Source organism: Podarcis erhardii, assembly GCF_964252035.2.
Source record: "Podarcis erhardii genome assembly, chromosome: 12".
NCBI lineage: Eukaryota > Metazoa > Chordata > Lepidosauria > Squamata > Lacertidae > Podarcis > Podarcis erhardii.
The window spans coordinates 38,227,201-38,248,807 of record NC_138513.1 but is presented as its reverse complement, the minus strand read 5'-3'; the positions used below and the strand labels follow the sequence as shown (position 1 = coordinate 38,248,807).

The 21,607-nt window shown below is 46.0% G+C and overlaps 1 protein-coding gene across 2 annotated transcripts in view; it reads right to left on the bottom strand.

Moving 5' to 3' along the window:
- SH3BP5 (SH3 domain binding protein 5) overlaps nucleotides 1-21,607 on the bottom strand; it is a 49,660-nt gene that overhangs the window by 5,651 nt on the left and 22,402 nt on the right. For both annotated transcript variants that reach the window (XM_081882284.1, XM_081882285.1), the window contains 4 exons: nucleotides 6,453-6,617; nucleotides 5,000-5,130; nucleotides 1,749-1,791; nucleotides 206-425 (listed from right to left, as the gene is read on the bottom strand). In XM_081882284.1, coding sequence (XP_081738410.1) covers nucleotides 206-425; nucleotides 1,749-1,791; nucleotides 5,000-5,130; nucleotides 6,453-6,617 — 559 coding nt within the window. The remainder of the gene's footprint in view (nucleotides 1-205; nucleotides 426-1,748; nucleotides 1,792-4,999; nucleotides 5,131-6,452; nucleotides 6,618-21,607) is intronic.

The following is a 21,607-nucleotide window of genomic DNA, read 5'->3' as shown; positions in this document are numbered from 1 at the left end:
ACTCTTTGCAGCCACACCGGAGAAGGAGGAAGCAAGCAAACCTTAGGGTCACTGAAGCTTGTTCTTATCGTGCTAAACCATGGTTTACCCCAATGTCCACACCGAGCCAGTGGATAGAACCAAGTTGCACAAAGCGCCACAAGGTCATTGTGGAATAGTTGTCTTTGACAGGGAGCAAACTCTACAGCTATTTCCTTCTACTTACAGGAGATATTATCCGGCTCTAATTTGCACACGGAAAGGTTTTCTGCCGACGCGTTGTTGCCTTCAGCCCCCACGCCACATCCCCTGGGCCCCATGGATGAGGCTCGCCGCCTCTCATGGATCTCGTCGGAGATCATCTCCAAGTTTTTCAAAGCTGTCTTGTATTCGCCTTTGGCCAACGCCAACTTTGCTTGCAGATCATCTACGGTCTTCTTCAATTGCTAATGAAACAAGCGGAAGAGACATGTTAAGTGCAGAAATATTGAAGCGATGATTCTTCAACATCAACTTCGTCAGACTGGTCATGTTCTTCAGATGCCTGTTAATCGTCTTCCAAAGCAACTACCCTATTCCAAACTTAAATATGGAAAGCGTAATGCTGGTGGTCAACAAAAGAGGTTGAAAGACTCTCTCAAGTCAAATCTTTAAAAATGTAGTATGAACACTGACAACTGGGAAACGCTGGCCTGCGAGCACTCCAATTGGAGAACAGGATTACCAAAGGTGTCATGGGCTTTGAAGACACTCGAACTCAGGACGCAAGGGAAAAACGTGCTACAAGGAAGGGACACTTAGCAAACCCTGACCATGATCAACTCCTGCCCGGAAACCTATGTCCCCACCGTGGAAGGACGTGTGGATCCAGAATTGGCCTCCACAGTCACTTACGAACCCACTGTTAAAACTGCTTATGGAAGACAATCTTACTCGACTACGAGTGATCGCCAAAGAAGAAGATTAAAGTCCAGCTAAAGAACTTCATCCACTCCAGCGATGGGGAACCTGTGGCCCTCCTGATTGGTGGACTCCAACTCCCATTAACCCCCCAACCCAGACCATGGCAGCTGATCCTGATGGGAACTGTATTCCAACACCATCAACCCGGCATATAGGAATGGAATTGTAGAACCCTCTTCTGCAACTGCCACTGCGAAGATGTTTCAAATGTTTGCTGGTAAGCCGCTTTGGGTGCATACAGTGGTACCTCGGTTTAAGAACAGTCCTGTTTACGAACAATTCGGTTTACGATCTCCACAAAACCGGAAGTAGTGTCCCGGTTTGCGAACTTTACCTCAGTTTAAGAATGGAATCTGAACGGTAGGAGGCGCACCGGCAGCGGGAGGCCTCATTAGGGAAAGCGCACCTCGGTTTAAGAACAGTTTTGGTTTAAGAACAGACTTCCGGAACGGATTAAGTTCTTAAACTGAAATACCACTGTATAAGTAAAATCAATCAATAAATCAGATGCTACAACTTCTCTCCCCTCTCCCCCCATTTAGAGTTTTAAATTATACAAGGGTTTTGAAAGCCTGAATAGGGCCCCTGTTTTTGCATGACGTTTCCCAACCACCATCTTTGTACTTAAATCCAAACAAGATCATTATTGTTGTTATCATTATTATTATTATTATTATCCCTACGATAGGACATGATTAAGGATACAGACAAGTTTTTTTCACTGAAACGCATCAACTGCAGTCGTGATTTGCAACAGATCTGCGACAGATTGCCAGTCACTCCTGGAAGATGTATTTGATACATACCTCTAATTGTACATAATACTTCGCCTTGAGTTCGAAGTAAGGCCTGTAAGGAGAACACAGAGAGGGAGGAGAGAATGGATTTTATCATTCTTGGTAGAACAATCCACAGAGAAGGATGGAGAAAGATCTCTGCTCCATGCTTGTGCAAGGCTTTGCGGAGAATGTTCTAGAAGCAATCAACGCTTTGGTGGGAAGACTGGCTGCCCCTGTGCTTGGTGTCCACACACAAAGGGCACAGCTCCTGTCTTCCCAGTCAGTTCCACAAAACAGTTGCTATTTTGTGGTAGGGTTCCAGCCAGTGCTCTTTTTCTAGAAAAAGAGGTGCTGGAATTCACCAGGAACGCCTCCCTTGTTCTCTTATAATGGCAATGGTGTCCACCTGAGAGGGGCCAGAACTGAGTTTTGGTGAGTTCTAGCTGGACGGTTCCATCGCATATTGGCAAATTCGGGTAGCAAAACTATAGGTGATTGGACTTGCACAACAAACCTGCTTTCTCCAGAAGGTCATATTTTGGGGGGATGAGTGCAGTGTTTCGCAAATTTGGGCCCCCAGCTGTTGTTGGACCACAACTCCCATCATCCCTGACTACTGGTTCTGCTAGCTAGGGATGATGGGAGTTGTAGTCCAACAAAGTTTGAGAAATACTGGGATGAGGGACAGGAAAAGGACAGGACAAAGCACCGGAAAGGGTGGGCTTACACTTGCTTTGACACACCATCATATACCGAGAGGTATATGAGGTCTAATAGGGCTGGCTTGCTTACTTGAATTATTTAGAGCAAGTCTGCAGTCCCTCCTCTAGAATAACATTTACTGCAGTGTTTCCCAACCTTTGGTCTCCAGCTGTTTTTGGACTACAACTCCCATCATCCCTAGCTAGCAAGACCAGTGGTCTGGGATGATGGGAATTGTAGTCCAAAAACAGCTGGAGACCAAAGGTTGGGAAACACTGATTTACTGTATATACTTGAGTATAAGCCGACCCGAATATAAGCCGAGGCACCTAATTTCCCGCCTAGGGTGGGAAACACAGCGGCTACAGGTAAATTAGGCAAGGATTATGTAACAAGTTGTGCTGGTGAGGAGCTACACAGTCAAGTGAAAACAGGTTTAAAAACGGAAAAGCAAGGTCTGCAGTCTGAAACAACATCTGGTACAGTTTCTACACAAAGAGAAGTTGCTGCCTTGTTTCTTCCGTGAATCCAGCCTCTTTTACTATTAAGGGAAAAAACCTTGGATTCTGTCTCATTTGCAGATTGAAAGAACATTAAGAAAGAAGAGACATGCACACAGCCTGGTGCAGGCAGTGAAAATGAGCTAATTATGAGGTGTTCCGCAGCCCACGTAGGAGCCAGTCCCTAGACGGCTACTGCATTTTGTTATCAATTAACTGCTGAGGGACCTGTTGCCTGATACAGTGGTACCTCGGGTTACATATGCTTCAGGTTACATACGCTTCAGGTTACAGACTCCGCTAACCCAGAAATATTACCTCGGGTTAAGAACTTTGCTTCAGGATGAGAACAGAAATCGTGCTCCAGCGGCGCAGCGGCAGCGGGAGGCCCCATTAGCTAAAGTGGTGCTTCAGGTTAAGAACGGACCACCGGAACAAATTAAGTACTTAACCCGAGGTACCACTGTACTTCCAAAATCCATTTTGCCATTTTAAGAGGCATGGAAAATGAAAAGCTTCTCTTCAAAGATCTGTGGAGGTTGTTCATGAGAAATCATTTGAAAGGACTCCGCCGCTACTGCCGCCCGCCACACTCGAGTATAAGCTGAGGGGGGCTTTTTCAGCATAAAAAAATGTGCTGAAAAAGTCAGCTTATACTCGAGTATATACGGTACTCGCCATTAAGACACAATTGCTTCAAACCCGCATATCTTATTTGGCTGGGTCGCATGGTCCTGCCTTGCAGTACAGATGTGTGTTGGACACTTGATAACTGAAACGCCCAAGTGAGGGTTTGCAGATATGAAAAGAGAGAGCCTGGGGCACTGCTAGGCTCAAGGCACAGACCCACGACACACATAAAATTTGCATGTGCTTCTTTTTATATGTAGACAAGCAAATTTTGGCCAGTTTTCAGAGGGAAAGCAAAGCAAAAAGTTTCAGAAGTGGGGAGAAATTATTATAAATTAAGTTTGGAGATGGTATTTAGCACCAGTCAGATGAAATCAAATAAACAAGGAATATTTGGTGTTACATTGGAGGGGATGTCAGGAAGCCAGGAATTATGTTCACATGTGTGTGGGGGGGGTGTAAATATGTACAATTTTGGGGGCAAAGGGTGCTTAAGGAGATAACAGAAATCACAGGCTTGGAAGGACTTGCTCACAAATTTATTGACAGCTGCACAAATTATGATAGCTAGGAATTGGAAGGGGCAAGCAGAATATAAAATGGAAGAATGGTATAAAGAGGTGTGGGATATAGCTATTAATGATAAATCAACAGGTGTCATTAAGGTAAGACGGGGAACATGCAGGAGAAATGATTTTGAGAAAATATGGCGGGTGTTTGTAGAATTTGTGCTGTTAAAATGGAAAGGGGTCAAACCATCGCAAGAGGTGTTGAAATTTTGGGAGGTTGGATAGTTATTATGGAATGGTATTGGTGGTGGGGTGCACATTTTTATTCTTATGTATGATTATTACTTTGTCAAAATATAAGAAGAAGGGGGGGGGGAGTAGGGAGAAGAGGTTGGAAATCCAGGGCCAAGTGCATGTTTGGGGCCCTCTGTGGACCATCCCCTAACACTCCTTTTTTTCCCCCCTTTCTCCTGTGATGAGGCTGCATTTTAATATTTTAATGTTTCAATGTTTCAATATTTTAATGTTGTATTTTAATCTTGTTTTTAAGTTGTATTCGTTCAACTTGGTTTTTATTATTGCTTGTTAGCCGCCCTGAGCCCGGCCTTGGCTGGGGAGGGCAGGGTATAAATAAAAATTATTATTATTATTATTATTATTACTCTTAAAAAGAGCCGTCTTACATCAAAAACCTAGGAGTTTCACATCACCCCAGAGAGCACAGTTTCCCAAACTTGGGTCTCCAGCTGTTGCTGGACTACAACTCCAATGATCCTTAAGGAGGAGGACCAGTGGTCAGGAAGGATGGGAATTGTAGTCCCAAAACAGCTGGAGACCCAAGACTGGGAAACCCTGACCTAGAGCGTGTGCAGACAAACGTTAATCCATGTACATGCAAAATTGGCCCAATGGACGCACTGCAAACATCTCCTCGTACTTGGATTTATTTATGGTCCTTTTGAGCTTCTTCTCCAGCTGTTTCATCCTGCCCATGGCTGCGTTGTATTTGGCAGCCGTCTCCTTGTGCACCAGCTCACTTCGGGTTTTCGTCTGCTCTGCTTCCATGACCTTGACAGAGGGGGGAGAAACAGCAGTTTTGAGTTGAAGCAGCTGCAGGCCTGTTACGATGCATAGCTCAGGTATGTTTTCCAAAGGACACTGTTTCTGCATGTTCTCAGTCAAGGATACCAAGGGTAGCAATGGCCACCAAGATCTGCAAATGGAAGCTGTAATTCAGGGGTCGGCAAGGCTCACCTTGCCTGGGCCAGTTCACTGCATATCCACAGAGGCAATTTCCAGCACCTGCGCATGCGGGATTTCTGGCGCCGCTTGGCGAGTCCGCGTGCCGCCTTGTGTCAGTTTAGCGCAGCGTGCAGGGACTTGCCAGGCGGGCGGCTCGTGGGCCAGTAAAATGACCCCCGTGGGCCATTTGTGGCCCACAGGCCTTGGGTTGCCGACCCCTGCTGTAAAGGCTTAGCAAGAATTCTTTAGTATGTGAATGTGGTTATAGGCAGGTACCTTACACATATGAGCGAGCGAGCGAGAATATGTACCGGTATAAGTATTAGGAACATATTATTGGCCATCTGACTAAATTTTCAGTATGGAAACACAAATGGGTGAGGGTCATAAAGAGACAACAGTTCTGCTTCTGAGCACTTGTTATGGCACTTAAAAGGTAAAGGGACCCCTGACCATTAGGTCCAGTCGTGGCCAACTCTGGGGTTGCAGCGCTCATCTCACTTTACTGGCCGAGGGAGCCAGCGTACAGCTTCCGGGTCATGTGGCCAGCATGACTAAGCCGCTTCTGGCGAACCAGAGCAGCGCACGGAAACGCCGTTTACCTTCCTGCCGGAGCGGTACCTATTTATCTACTTGCACTTTTGACGTGCTTTTGAACTGCTAGGTTGGCAGGAGCAGGGACCAAACAACGGGAGCTCACCCTGTGGCGGGGATTCGAACCGCCGACCTTCTGATCGGCAAGTCCTAGGCTCTGTGGTTTAACCCACAGCGCCACCCGGGTCCCCTAGTGTGATCTCTAATTGCCTGTTAATCTAGCCAGTTCAATATACTCTTAACAGTTTATCTTGCCATTCCTTTTTTGTTGGCACAGTTTCTTTAGCTACACAACGTTCTGACCTACACTCGCAGCAAGACTCATCCCACTCCGTAGTAGAAGCTGGAAAATGCAACAGTGCAAATGATTGGTGTGTCTTCTTCCCTGCTTGCAAGAGCCAGCTGTAAAATGCGCGCCACCCAATATTCTGCACCATGATCAACTCCATCTGCCTGCCCAAAGTATCCAATGATTTTTAGCTCCCCGTTCTCCAAGGCAGCAGAGGCACAGGAAAGGAACAGCGTTTCCAAGGCATGCCAGCAACAGATCTTACCCTCTGAGTGGCGTGGTTGAGCATCTCCTGCCAGGCAGAATCAAACTGACGCTTGTCATCTTCCAGCAGCCTCTGCTCGGCAAGGGAAATGGTCTCTTTCGCAGCTCGGAGGACCTCCGTAGCTCTCTGAAAATCCTGGGTTGCTTTCTGAGCTTCCAACTGTGCCTAAAAAAGGTGTGTGAGAGAGGCAGTGATTTAGCACAAACAGATTTCAACACGTACAAAAGAAGGGAAGATCAGATACAAAACGGTATCCTTTTATTGACTTTGTTAACACATCACCTTGCCAACAAAGGTCCGTATAGTTAAAGCTACGGTTTTCCCAGTAGTGATGTATGGAAGTGAGAGCTGGACCATAAAGAAGGCTGATCGCCGAAGAATTGATGCTTTTGAATTCTGGTGCTGGAGGAGACTCTTGAGAGTCCCATGGACTGCAAGAAGATCAAACCTATCCATTCTGAAGGAAATCAGCCCTGAGTGCTCACTGGAAGGACAGATCCTGAAGCTGAGGCTCCAATACTTTGGCCACCTCATGAGAAGAGAAGACACCCTGGAAATGACCCTGATGTTGGGAAAGATGGAGGACACAAGGAGAAGGGGACGGCAGAGGACGAGATGGTTGGATAGTGTTCTCGAAGCTACCAGCATGAGTTTGACCAAGCTGCGGGAGGCAATGGAAGACAGGAGTGCCTGGCGTGCTCTGGTCCATGGGGTCACGAAGAGTCAGACCCAACTAAACAACAACAAGACAATCAAATGTGGTTTTGACCCTCCACCGACGAATGGAACCTTATGAAGAGAAACATTCATTTCTGGAGCTCGATTAACCTGTGACCCTGAAATTTCAGGTGCCGCCCCCCCCCCCAAAAAAAAAACCTGATAACCAAAGATTTGTGCAGGTTTTGAGCCTTTTTGTGCTGCCTCCTAAACTGAGTAATTGACAAATCAAATCGGGGTCACGACTTAATGCCCCCCAAACCTAACCTTGCCCGAGTGATTCCAAACCAGTGCCAAAGTTGTGTGCCAGTTTGTGCGGCGGGGGTGGAAGGGGGAGGAAATGGATAATTGCCGGGTTTCAGTTTTGCCTAATGATTCCCCATCTTGTTTCTGATTTCAGCTTGCCCTCCAATGAATGGTATCCTTAAATGCCATTAGTGGGCAACTTCTAATTTGATTTACCTGTCCGCAGTCTTTTTTTCCAGGTCATGTGGCCAGCATGACTAAGCCACTTCTGGCGAACCAGAGCAGCACACAGAAACACCGTTTACCTTCCCGCTGGAGCGGTACCTATTTATCTACTTGCACTTTGATGTGCTTTCGAACTGCTAGGTGGGCAGGAGCAGGGACCGAGCAACGGGAGCTCACCCCGTCGCGGGGATTCGAACCGCCGACCTTCTGATCAGCAAGCCTAAGAGGCTCAGTGGTTTAGACCACTGTTATTTTAGGGCTGGACAATATCTGGTTTTCAACCTTGCGGTATGTCACCCACTAAACATTGTGATTTACTGTTATATGCAATGTCTAAAATAAGGATGGACCTATGTAGAGGTATTGGCTGGCTTCACGGTTTTTCCTGCACCATGAATTTTGCATAGCACACACACACATGGTGATTTGCAATATATTGCCAGGTTAAAAAATTATGAAACCAATATCATGATATGGACTTCAAACTGTTTTTTGACGATGTATCGATTTATCACTCAGCCCTAATCTGTACATGATGAGGGAAAGGAATTTCTTCTTCTTCTCTTTCCTCCTTTCTTCATTTTAATTCCTTTTTCCTCCCCTTGTTAAAATTCACAAATACTTTTCTAAACCTCTTTGCTGCATTCGGATGGCTTTCGGCGCTTTACCCTGAGATCGTTAAGCGCTGGCAGAAGTCGGAGACATTAGGAAACATTTAGAAAAGCTGCGCATTATTTAGCAAATAAAATATCAGGCAGATTCCCTGCTAAAGAGCTCCAGCTGAGCAGGCCAGCTTGCATCAGCTTAACGCAGCCTTGGCGTTCCTAAGCTTCCCTGCCAGCTGCTTGCTTGCAAGGAATAAATGTATGTTACGCATCCCAAATTCCTTTGGCTACATAACATATTTAAACATGGTGGAATGATTATCATTGTATAATCCTTAAACAGCCATTGGTTGTGCACTTATGAGCTGGTTTGTCATAGGTGCTAGGGGTTGCCAATCTACGCAGTGTTGGTTATCCTACTTTATAAGTTATGGGGTTGCCAACAGCCAAGCCATTTGAATTTACCGTATTTTCCCGTGTATAAGATGCCCCCATGTGTAAGACGACCCCTATCGTCTTTTGGGGGGGGGGTTGGGGAGGTCACTTCCACCAATCGCTCACCCGCCTGCCTGCCACTGCCAATCGCTTGCCACAGCCACTGCCGATCGCACACCTCGCCGCAACCACCAATTATCTGCCCGCTCGCTGCCAACAACAGCCCACTTGCCACAGCCACCAATCACTTGCCCAATCGCCAGGAGAATTATGCTAAGATGAAGACATGCTTGGCAAACCCTCCCCATGATCAACTCCCGCCCGGAAACCAATGTCCCCACTGTGGAAGGACGTGTGGATCCAGAATTGGCCTCCGCAGTCACTTGTGGACTCACTTTTAAAACCCTGTTTATGGAAGACTATCTTACTCGGCCACGAGTGCTCGCCAAAGGAGACGAAGAAGCTGTCCAGGTACTGAAAAGTCCTGTTTTCACCTCTGTCTTTAAAACATATTACACGGCACAACCATTTAAAGTTGCCTTTTCTAAGTGCTTTTTCATGTTGTCGTTTGAGATGCTCCGGCTAAACTCCCAGCGCACACAGCATGAACTATTTATTTCCTGCAGCATCAAGTTCCGATGGCCTACTTTACGACAGGAGTTTTCTTCTTTTCGTGAAATCTCTCGAGAATGTTACTGTTCAAGGAACTAAGAGCGGCACAGCCAGGGAGTGTGACATAGTGGTTAGAGCGCTGAATGAAGACTCGGGAAACCAGTATCTAAATCCCACACAGCTCACTGAATGTATTCAGGCCACTCAGGGGTCTCAGTCTAACATACCTGGTACGTTATAAGAGAAGGGGAAGAATCAAGAATATAATCCTTGAGCTTCATGGAGGAAAGTTGGGGTACTAACGTCACGATTAAAAAATGCCTGACCTGTACCAAATATAGGGCCCAGCAATAAAACAGGAGTCTGACCCAGGGTTCGAAATTAGCAGAGTGCCAGGCGCATTTTGTGCCTAAGGATTCTCCATTTGCGAGCACCTCAAAAACTTTGGGCGCCATTTTTTCCCGCCTGGCTGACTCAAGGATTACTGAAATGTATGTGCTTTGAAGCCTTGAAGTATATGTTCAGGACAGTCAATATGTTAAGGTGTTTAACAATAAAGAGTAGAGCGTTTTAATAATAAAAATAATAAATTTTATTTATACCCTGCCTTCTCCAGCCAAGGCCAGGTTCAGGGAGGCTAACAAGCAAGTTGAATGAATACAACTTAAAAACAAGATTAAAATACAACATTAAAACATTAAAATGCAGCCTCATCACAGGAGGAGAAAGGAAAAAAGAAAGAGGGGGGGAATCAAATTGACTCCAAGCCAAAGGCCAGGTGAAACAACTCTGTCTTACAGGCCCTGTGGAAAGAAATCAGATCCTGCAGGGCCCTGGTCTCATGAGGCAGAGCGTTCCACCAGGCTGGAGCCAGAGTCGAAAAGGCCCTGGCTCTGGTCGAAGCCAATCTAACTTCCTTAGGGCCCAGGACCTCTAGGGTGTTGCTATTTATGGACCTTGAGGCTCTCCATGGGGCATACCGGGAGAGGCGGTCCTGTAAGTACGAGGGTCCTAGGCCATGAAGGGCTTTAAAAGTCAAAACCAGCACCTTAAGTCTGACCCTGTACTCCACCGGGAGCCAGTGCAGCTGGAAAAGCACTGGGTGAATATGCTCCCATGGCAGAGACCCCGTGAGGAGCCTCGCTGCAGCATTCTGCACCCGCTGGAGTTTCTGGGTCAGCTTCAAGGGCAGCCCCGCGTAGAGCGAATTACAGTAGTCAAGCCTGGAGGTGACCGTCGCATGGATCACTGTGGCCAGGTCGGGGTGGGAAAGGTAAGGGACCAACTGCTTGATGCGGCGAAGGTGGAAAAATGTCGCCTTGGCTGTTGCTGTAACCTGCGCCTTGAAAACTGATGTACGGTACTGATATTTTTATTGTAAACGCCAAATTAAACATGTATTAACAATTTCTGCTAAAAATGCGATGTTAGCAATGTGTCGCTTATGTGATTTGCGTATTAGTTCATGCTTATCAAAATAATAAATAAAAAGTATTGCTGAATGCCACAGGGGCAACTAGACATTCTGTTTTGGCACCCACAACCCAAGTCCCAGAAACCATTTGGCTCCTAGCTTTTCCACCCGCGTTTCTGACACTGGTCTGACCTCGGGTAAGCATGACTGGAACACACGCCAAAGGACTCATGAGTTCTAATGGGTAACAGCGTAAAATGATTTCTGAAATCATTTTCATAAATTGAAAATGACCCCACAGCTTGTGCTTTGGCTCAGAACAATCAAGGTCATTTTCAAGTCTATTAACAGCAGAACTGTACGGAAGACATTGAAGCCAACGCCATTCTAGTGTGGGTGGTCAACATGCAGAAATCTGCTTTCCTTTCTCCTGCCACCCTTTCTGCAAAGAAAAGCAACTAGAAATGTGATCCTAAAACAGTTCCAGGAGGCGTGTGTGTGTGTGTGTGTGTGGAATCACTTGAGATCACAAAGAGAACTTCCATTATTCGCACACACTAAGAGCACAAGCAACAGCCCAACAAAGGACGACTTTATAAGAAGCCTTTCTTTCCCTATTATGGTTCAAGCAAGTTACGGTTTGTTCATTGTACCGGGATGCAAAACACAACTCATGCCCCACACCCAAAAAAGTAGCAAGCGCGTTCTTTCCATCCTCCTCAAAGCTAGCATCGAGGACTGTCAAACAAGCATCTTCCCAAGAAATCTTTGTGGCACTTCCGCAGAAACTATTTCAACCTCTAAGTGACAAAGGAAGGCAAGAGAAGGAACCCTCCCCCCGCCCCCCAAGGCAGTAAATCAGAATTCAGAAAGCCTTAACCATATCTCTGTGGTATCAAATGTGTCACTGAACCAGTGTTCGAATTTAGCCAGGCGCCAGGCGCGTTTTGCGCCTGGCATGGGGTCCAATTGCAACCACATGGAGAGCTCTTGTTGCCAGGTTGGCAACTGAAGTCTCCATCTGGCTGGCCCCTCCAGCTTCCTTAAGCAGCTAAGCAGAAGAGCTGTATCTGGAAGTTTTAATTATTATTATTATTAATAATAATAATAATAATATTTAAAAAAAAAACAACCAACTTCTATTTGTATCCCGCCCTCCCCGGCCAAGACCAGGCTCAGGGTGGCTAACATCAAATATAAACATTGGTACAAAATCAAACAATAATGAAATCACCTCTTAAAAACCAGTCAGGATAAAATTTGATTGTCGGGTGTATCATGTGTTCTTTATATTCTATTGGAAGCCACCCAGAGTGAGCGGGGCAACCCAGTTTGATGGGCAGGATGGTGATGGCAATGATTGTTTTATAATGATGATGGTGATGATGATATCACAGCTTTATATGGATCACCACAAAATAAACAAACAGATAAGGGACAGGAGACCCCTGCTTACTGTGCTCTAGAGCAGTGTTTCCCAATTGGGGGCCCCCCAGGATATTCCAAGGGGGCCACAGGTGAAAATCGTGCAAATGAGGGGGCCACACCACAAGGCTAGGGGGCCACAGAGGGAAGTGAGAAGAAAAGAATCTTTAAAATGAAAAAAAGTGCGGTGGTGGGGTGGCAATAGGTAGGGCTGGGCGAGCCAGAGCTGCTTGTTGTTGCCGCCAGTACTGGGCCCAGTGGCAGCCTGGGCCTGACTCTGCAGGGCGCAGGCTGCAACCCACCCCAGCGCCTAGTGGATCGGGCCTTCAGATGTTGGAAGGTGTAGGGTGAAATCCACTCCAGCGCCTATCTGAGCAGGGTCGTCTGTTGCTGCTGACTTGCTTTTAGTAAATAACTGTCTACTCAGAAGAAAGTCACAATGAGTTCAGTGGGCCTTACTCCCAGGTAAGGAGGGGGGCTATATATAGTGTTTTATCTAGGCAGCCAGGGCTCTTCTGAATGACAATATATTTTTGCACTAGGTCAGCGAGGACCACTTGCTTTTTCAAATTCTCCCATATATACAGAACTCCCTGTGTGCCTTTTGGACCATATCTGTAGGTTTCCCCCTCTGTGTCAAATAACTGGGGTTAATTAAGTGTTGTTTAATTTTTATAATACATGGAAGATGGATCTTCCTCGGGAGGATCTGGACTCTCCATTCCTTGGAGGTTTCTAAGCAGAGGTTGGATGGCAGCAGATCCCGCCCCAGCTACACCCATGGGGAGCACAGGAAGGAAACAAGATCGGAAGGAGACCACGGGTGGAAAAAAGGTTGGGAAACACTGCCATAGAGGCTCTTTCAAGATCTTGCAGGACCGTCAAGAGATCCCACAAGCTCTAAGAAGGCCCTGATCTTAAAAGATCTTGGATGTGGAGGGGACGGTTCCAGCGATTGTTCTGGCTGCTGCAATTTTGCCTTTACATGCAACCGCTGGAAATGCATCTGTCACATAAATTGCGATCTCCCTTTACATGAAAAGTATCCTAAGAGCCCCAGAAGCAATGGGTCTTTTGGAAAATGCACTAAAACACTTAAAACTCTTTTTTAAAAAATTAAACATTTTTTAAAGCCCTGCCACTCTGTCACAACACAATAGCGGAAGCCTAACTTATCCAAACCAAACAGTCACACCAGAACAGCATTCAAGCTGAAATTGCCCAAGACAGCCTTTCCCACAAACAAGAGTTCATAGGTTACTTATGCAAGGCTTATCACAACGGACAGCAGGCAAAGGCTATCCGCTTTAAAGCCACAGGCCGGGAAGTAATATTTTAAGTTCCAGCAGACATCAGCGCACATTAATCATTTCTGTGGCAAAAACTCTGCCTTATCAACATGACCCCATCTGCAGAAATAGGCATTTGGACTCTCCCTCACGCACAAAAAAGAAATATTTGTGTTAAATTATCTTTACCGCACTTTTACTATCTCAACGCACACACTGCAAAAAAGCGGGAATATGTTATGTGCTTAGCATTACTGCCAGATGCACAGAGACTGTGTCAGGCTTAAAGGTCCACCCAGGGCTATTTTTCTAGAAAAAGGGGCTGGAACTCACCAGAACGCCTCCCTTGTTCTATTCACATTTGGGAATCCTATCACAAGCATGAGGAAAAAGCAGGCTCTTCAAAGATGAATGAGGGATATGGGAAACAGGATTCAGAGCCCAGGAATCAGACCGTTATATAACTGGATTTTTGGACTGTGGCTGGGCGATGTAGCATTAAAAACCGGTTTCAAGTCCATATTGTGATATTGGTTTTGGACCTGGCAATATATTGCGAATCATGATGTGTGTGTGCGTGTGCACTATGCAAAATTCACAATGCAGGAAAAACCTAGCAATGTTTCGCTGGTGATGCATCACAAAATTGAAAACCAACTCTATCCTTATTTCAAATCACCCGCCCTACCGTTTGCCTCTACATAATTCCATCTTTGTTTCAGACATCGTGATAAATCAGTATATCGCAGTGTTCAGCTGATGATATATCATGATGTTGAAAACCAGGTAATTGCCCAGCCCTATCTTGGACACAGTGAGGGACGTGGGTGGCGCTGTGGGTTAAACCACAGAGCCTAGGGCTTGCCAATCCGAAGGTCAGCGGTTCGAATCCCCGCGACAGGGTGAGCTCCCGTTGCTTGGTCCTTGCTCCTGCCCACCTAGCAGTTAGAAAGCACATCAAAGTGCAAGTAGATAAATAGGTACCGCTCTGGCGGGAAGGTAAACAGTGTTTCCGTGCGCTGCTCTAGTTCACCAGAAGCAGCTTGGTCATGCTGGCCACATGACCCAGAAGCTGTAACACGCTCCCTCGGCCAGTAAAGCAAGATGAGCGCCATAACCCCAGAGTCGGTCACGACTGGACCTAATGGTCAGGGGTCCCTTTACCTTTTTATCTTGGACACAGGGTCAAAATGAAAGTTATCCTGGGGACTAGAACTTTAAAAAAAGAGGTATAGTCTAATAAGCACAAGACGGGATGGGAATTGGCCGAAGAAAGAGAAGGCATTAAAAGCCGCATGGGACATGGCAGCCAAATGGCGCATAGTCGCTAAACTTAAAGAGACATTTTTTTTATTTAAAAAAGAAACCTGAAGGCCCCACACCCCTGCCTAGCCCCAATCTGGGGGCCCCGCTCCGCCAGGTGTATGACCCCTTGGAGCCGCTCAACGCCAAGGGCAACCGGCCTCCACGCACCTTTACTATGCGGATGTTTGCATTTGGAAAAACCAGAATTTCAAAGTTACTTTGTGCATCAAACGTGCAGGACAGTTCCTACATGTTGCAATCTGCTTGCCAGGAAGTCAAACTGTGGCCCTTACTCCAGAGAAAACCTGTTTAGGGGTGGGCAAAAGCCTGTTTAGGGCAGTGTGGTTTTTTTAACAGCCAGAGAGCAACAGTATGATCATTTTCATCCCTAGCAGCAAGCGGCTTATGCAGAACAGCTCACAGCCTACGATAGCAAACCTGTCAGAGGCTGAAATAAAAAAAATAAAAAATCATAACTGGCTGCTCAGGGGAAAACCTAATGAGTGAAGTCGTGCTTTGGCAACTCTACAAATCACTCTGGTGGCAGGTGTGAAATATTTCCTTTACCAAACCAAGACAACATCCTACCTCAGAAAAGCAACACCACATCACTGGTTGCTAAATTCCAGAGTTTGGGGGACAGGAAATCATTTCGCTTCCTCCAGCAGTTTTTTAAAAGCAGGTCATGCTTCCATTTTTCCTAGAATTCAGCACTGGGCATAAATCCAATTAAACCCAGTCACCCAAACAGTCTCCCCAGGCGGATATGGTTTCAAAAACAAGGCAAAAGGCCTGGTTTTGTCAGACGTCTCATGCCTGCATCAGTTCTGGCCTCCAAGCAACATCCAGCCTATGCTTCCATGTAAAATCTATCTAGAACTTTATTAGCTGTGGCTCAGTGGTAGAGCGCATGCCTTGCATGAGCAAGGTCACAGGTTCAAGCCCCAGCCTCTCCAAGTTTGCTTTTAATCAGTGCTTTAGCCCAAAGATCAATCAACTAGTTGTAGTTAATTGATTAGCAGAAACCAACTTAAAATCAGAAAGGGCAAAATGTTAACTGGATTTATGAAGCTCAGAGTTAAGCACAAAGCTTTTTCTAGACTATTTTGATTCTGGTCAAATAAAGGTTGACAAATGGCCCTTCTAACAATCAGTGTCCTTTGTTTAGACAATACTGAGCTAAATGGACTAATAATAATAATAATAATAATAATAATAACCCAACCCATCTGACTGGGTTGCCCCAGCCACTCTGGGCAGCTTCCAGCATATACAAAAACATAATAAAACATTAAAAACTCCAGGGCTGCCTTCAGATGTCATCTAAAGGTTGTATAGTTATTTATCTCCTTGACATCTGCTGGGAGGGTGTTCCACAGGGTTGGTGCCACTACCAAGAAGGCCCTCTGCCTGGTTCCCTGTAACCTCACTTCTTATTCACAACTTGAACAGCAAACAACAAATCATGGCATTGTAGAGTTGGAAGGGAAATTAAACCACTTTCTAACTGTGGAGACTAGGGGACAATGCTTGGTGTTGCCTCCCGTATGAAGCTCCAAATTCATTCTCATTCTCTCTCTATATATATATATAATATTTCTCAGTGTTACATTTTTAAAAACCACATTCACATTAAAATAAACACTTCCTCATTCATATCTTGCTTTAAAATAAACCAATCATTCACGACTTCCCTTCTTCCCCTTCCCTGGTTCCTTCCCTTCCATCCCGCATACTGTTATATAGCCATTTAACTCCCTTATTCCTTTATTATTCCTTTGTTATGTGTTATACTGTTGAATTTACCTCAATCCTACTAACGTTTTCACATGTTTACAGTTGATTTCCAAATACTCCACACACAAAATTCCATTCCTCTTTATATACTTGATCTTTTATTTTACTCGTTAGACCTGCTAACTCTGCATATTCTCTCATTTTTAATTGCCAGTCCTCCTCGTTTTTTGGAAGTTCCAGATTCAATGCATTCGCTCAGAACATTCACTTGGATCATAAGCAATCACAGATGTCTGTACAACATCAAGCAACGTGAGCTGAATTTTTTCCAACTAATCAAACTAACAAGCTTGCTCCTAACTTTCTGTTCCTTTTTCATTATATATAAGTATATATTACTGAATCATCACAATGCCCCGTTGGAGCAGATACCCAGTATCAAAGCAAGCTCTCTTCTGCAAGCTTGATGTCATGCTCCCGCAGTTTGCTCAAGATGGTGAAAGCAAAGGGCACCCAAGATTTAATGATGTTTCTCAATGAAAATGAAGTGATCTCGGAGGTGAAAGGCCACAATGAAGTGCAGGCCCCAAGGGGCTAATAAATCACACGGGGTCATGGGAGCGAAAGGGTCAAGACGGAGGCACCGCAAGCTTCCAGGGGGCTCTGCATCACAACCGACGTTAGAATCAGCAGCAGCAGGAGACTGAAGAAACAAGCCTCTCACATTGGCAAGAGCTGCAGAGACACCTCCCTAACTTAATATATTTTTCCATGTATAAGGCGATGCTTTTTGCTAAAAAAAAATTAGGCAAAAATTGGGTGTCGTCTTATACACCGATAGTGAATGCGGGGGGGTGGGACGTGCAATTAATGGCAGCAGCAAGCAGGAGATTGGCGGCGGCGACTGGGCGGGTGATTGGTGGCTGCAGCAAGGGCTGCTGGCGACTGGGCAGGCGATTGGCAGCTGTGGCAAGGCGGGCAGGCGATTGGCGGCTGCGGCAAGTGGGCGGGTAGGCTGGTGGTGGCGGCGGCTGCGAGGTGTGCGATCGGCAGTAGCTGTGGCAAGCGATCGGCAGTGGTGGGCAGGCAGGTGAGCGATTGGTGGAAGTGACCTCCCCCACTCTCCAAAAAAGCTAAACAACTTAATTTCTTAATTTAGGGTTAAAAAAAAATAGGGGTCGTCTTATACGTGGAGGCGTCTTATACACGGAAAAATACGGTTTGGGTGGGTGGGTGTATATATATATATATATATATATATATATATATATATATACACACATATATATACACACACACACACACACACACAGTGGTGCCCCGCAAGACGAACGCCTCACAAGACGGAAAACCCGCTAGACGAAAGGGTTTTCCGTTTTGGAGGCGCTTCGCAAAACGAATTTCCCTATGGGCTTGCTTCGCAAGACGAAAATGTCTTGCGAGTTCCTGCGGGGGTTTTTTCCTTTTTTCCCCCTTTTCCTAAGCCCTAAGCCGCTTATCAGCTGATCCACTAAAAGCCGCTAAACCGCTAATAGCGCTAATCCGCTAAGCTGTCAATGGGCTTGCTTCGCAAGACGAAAAAACCGCTATACCAAGAGCCTCACGGAACGGATTAATTTCGTCTTGCGAGGCACCACTGTATATGCAACAATGCGAGAAGCTCCGTTTTTTGGTGTCTTGCCTCAGTAATGGACTGGATGAGAGCCAACAAACTGAAGCTCAATCCAGGTAAGAATGAGGCTCTGTTAGTGGGTGGTTCCCTAGATGGGATGGGTAAGAGATTGCCTGCTCTTGATGGGGCTACACTTCCTCTGAAGGAGCAGGTTCGTAGTCTGAGGGTACTCCTGGATCCTTTGCTATCACTCAAGGCTCAGGTGGCCTCAGTGGCCCGGAGTGCCTTCCACCAGCTTCAGCTGGTGGCCCAGCTACGCCCCTATCTGGACAAGCATAGCCTAACTACTGTTGTCTATGCTTTGGAAAACTCAAGGTTAGATTACTGCAATGTGTTATAGGTAGGGCTGCCTCTGAAGATGGTTCGGAAACGTCAGCTAGTGCAGAATTCAGCGGCCAGTTTGCTCACTGGAGCAAGACGGTTTGAGCATATTACACCAATTCTGGTCTGACTGCACTGGCTACCAATTAGTTTCCAGACCCAATTCAAAGTGCTGAAGTATAAAGCCTTAAACGGCTCAGGACCGCAATACCTCAAGGATCGCCTCTTTCCATATGAACCTACCCAGACCCTGAGATCATCTTCTGAGGCCCTCCTTTGTGTGCCCCCTCCTCGAGAGGTGCAGAGGGTGGCAACACGAAAATGGACCTTATCTGCAGTGGCTCCCCGACTGTGGAATTCTCTCCCCAGGGAAGTTCGCCTGGTGCCTTCGTTATACACCTTTAGGCGCCAGGCAAAAACGTTCCTTTTTAACCAGGCCTTTGGTTGATTTGGTTGACATCCTATGTCCTTTTAAAATGTGGCTCTTTTCAGGGGGGGTGTTATTGGGTTGTTGTTTTTATCCTGATTATATATGTTGTGATCTTTTCTATGAACTGCCCTGAGATCTCCAGGTATAGGGTGGTACAGTGGTGCCCCGCAGACGAACGCCTCGCAAGACGGAAAACCCGCTAGACGAAAGGGTTTTCCGTTTTGGAGGCGCTTCGCAAAATGAATTTCCCTATGGGCTTGCTTCGCAAGACGAAAATGTCTTGCGAGTTCCTGCGTGGTTTTTTCCCTCCCCCCCCCTTTTCCTAAGCCCTAAGCCGCTTATCAGCTGATCCGCTGATAAGCCACTTATCAGCTGATCTGCTAAAAGCCGCTAAACCGCTAATAGCGCTAATCCGCTGTCAATGGGCTTGCTTCGCAAGACGAAAAAACCGCTATACAAAGAGCCTCACGGAACGGATTAATTTCGTCTTGCGAGGCACCACTGTATATAAACTCAATAAAATAATAATAATAATAATAATAATAATAATAATAATAATAGAACATTTTCAACAATTATATGCACTTCACAGCAGAGCCGCTTTGCTACGCCACCTTCCAGTGGATTTTGATCTTCCTATAGAAACACAGAAATATTTTCAGTCTCTAAGGTTCTCTCTTCTGGACAAAGAAAGAAACTTCCTCGAGCTACCGACGATTACCAAGCACGACTGCGTCAGCAGAAGAGGTCACCCAGTTATTGTGCTGAACTACGCCAGCTCTTTCGCTTGTCACCAACTCCGTGGCGGCTGGCCAAACATGAATCCAACTCTGCCCCATTTTCACAGACATAGGATTTTTGTTCTCAGAACTCATCCTTCCTCGCAGCTCTTGCCAAGAAGTGTTTTTGCAAGACGGGGCAAATCTGTACAGTCGCGTAGTTTACCGCAAGTTCCAAAAAAGCAAAAAGTGAAATTTTAACGACTCTGAGGATAGCACTGGTGATTCAAACGATCGACTGACTGTATGTTTAAAGGAAATGACTTCCTCCAAAGGAATCCTGAGAACTATAATTTACCTCTTGCAAACCTACAATTCCCAGCACTCTTAACACACTACAGTTCCCAGGATTGTTTGAAGGGACCCACCTGCTTTAAATGCATGGTATGGATGTAACTTTAGACCAGATCTGCTTTTAACATGTGGATTTTTTTTGTTGAGAATAGTTTTTAAAATCAGAGCTGGGATCACTTTTGAATGTAATCAGAATTTCTGGTTTTTCAGGACACCCAACAGATGTTCTGTTGTGTTCAGTTATATATGTGTGGGGGCTTATTATGGACACCTGAATGTTGGATGTAGAATCATGGAACAATTTCAATTTCTACACTTAGAATCATATAATTGCCCAAGGACCTTGAGTTAAGAACTTAATTCGTTCTGGAGGTCTGTTCTTAACCTGAAACTGTCTGTACCTGAGGTACCACTTTAGCTAATGGGGCCTCCCGCTGCCACCGCCACGCGATTTCTGTTCTCATCCTGAAACAAAGTTCTTAACCCAAGGTACTATTTCTGGGTTAGCGGAGCCTGTAACCTGAAGCGTCTGTAACCTAAAGCATCTGTAATCCGAGGTACCACTGTAGTCCAATCCCCTGGAATGCAGGAATCTCAGCTAAAGCATCCATGACAGATAGTCTTCCAAACTCTGCTTAGAAACCTAAAAGCAAGAGAACCCACCACCTCCCGAGGGAGACCATTCCACCGTCAAACAACTCTTACTGTCAGAAAGTTCTTTCTGATGTCTAGTCAGAATTGCCTTTCTTGTAACTCGAATTGTGTGCAATTCCGCTCCACACCCTTCTCCACGCAGTCACATAACATCCGACAAGTGCAACGAAGTCTAAGAGTAGCTCCGGAATTAGCAAAGGGATAGCCAACACAGGCTGGGTTTACTACGTGTGTGTGTGTGTGTGGCGGGAACAACGTGCTGTGCTCTAAACCACTGAGGCTCTTGGGCTTGCCAATCGGAAGGTCGCCTGTTCGAATCCCCGCAACGGAGTGAGCTGCCGTTGCTCTGTCCCAGCTCCTGCCAACCTAGCAGTTCGAAAGCACACCAGTGCAAGTAGATAAATAGGTCCCGCTGTGGCATGAAGATAAACAGGGTTTACATGCGCTCTGGCTTCTGTCACGGTGTTCCGTTGCACCAGAAGCAGTTTTGTCCTGCTGGCCACATAACCCAGAAAGAAGTCTGTGAAGAAATGCCGGCTCCCTCGGCCTGAAAGCAAGATGAGCGCTGCAACCCCATAGTTGCCTTTGACTGGACTTAACCGTCTAGGGTCCTTTACCTTTACCTTTTTTGCAGCAGCAGCAGCTCATTATTCTACCTTAGCCACACAAGCCTTTTTCATAGAATTGTAGAGTTGGAAGGGACCACCAAAGGACATCTAGTCTCACCCTCTTTTTTTTCTTTTTTTGCAAGCTGCACCCTGCACAAACAGTGCTCCAGTGTAAGCTACAAACATGATCGGAGCAAAAGAATTGCTGACAAGTATGTTTGGGTTGTCAACGAGCCTAATCACTTTCCTTCAAACTAGGACCACAAACAAGCATGAAAAGCAATTTATAAGCCGGTAAGAAGATGACTTTGAGGAGCTCCCACCCAATTCAGCTTTGTCAAGCCAGCTGACGGTTTATAGAAAGAGCCACCTGTCTCGGACTACAAG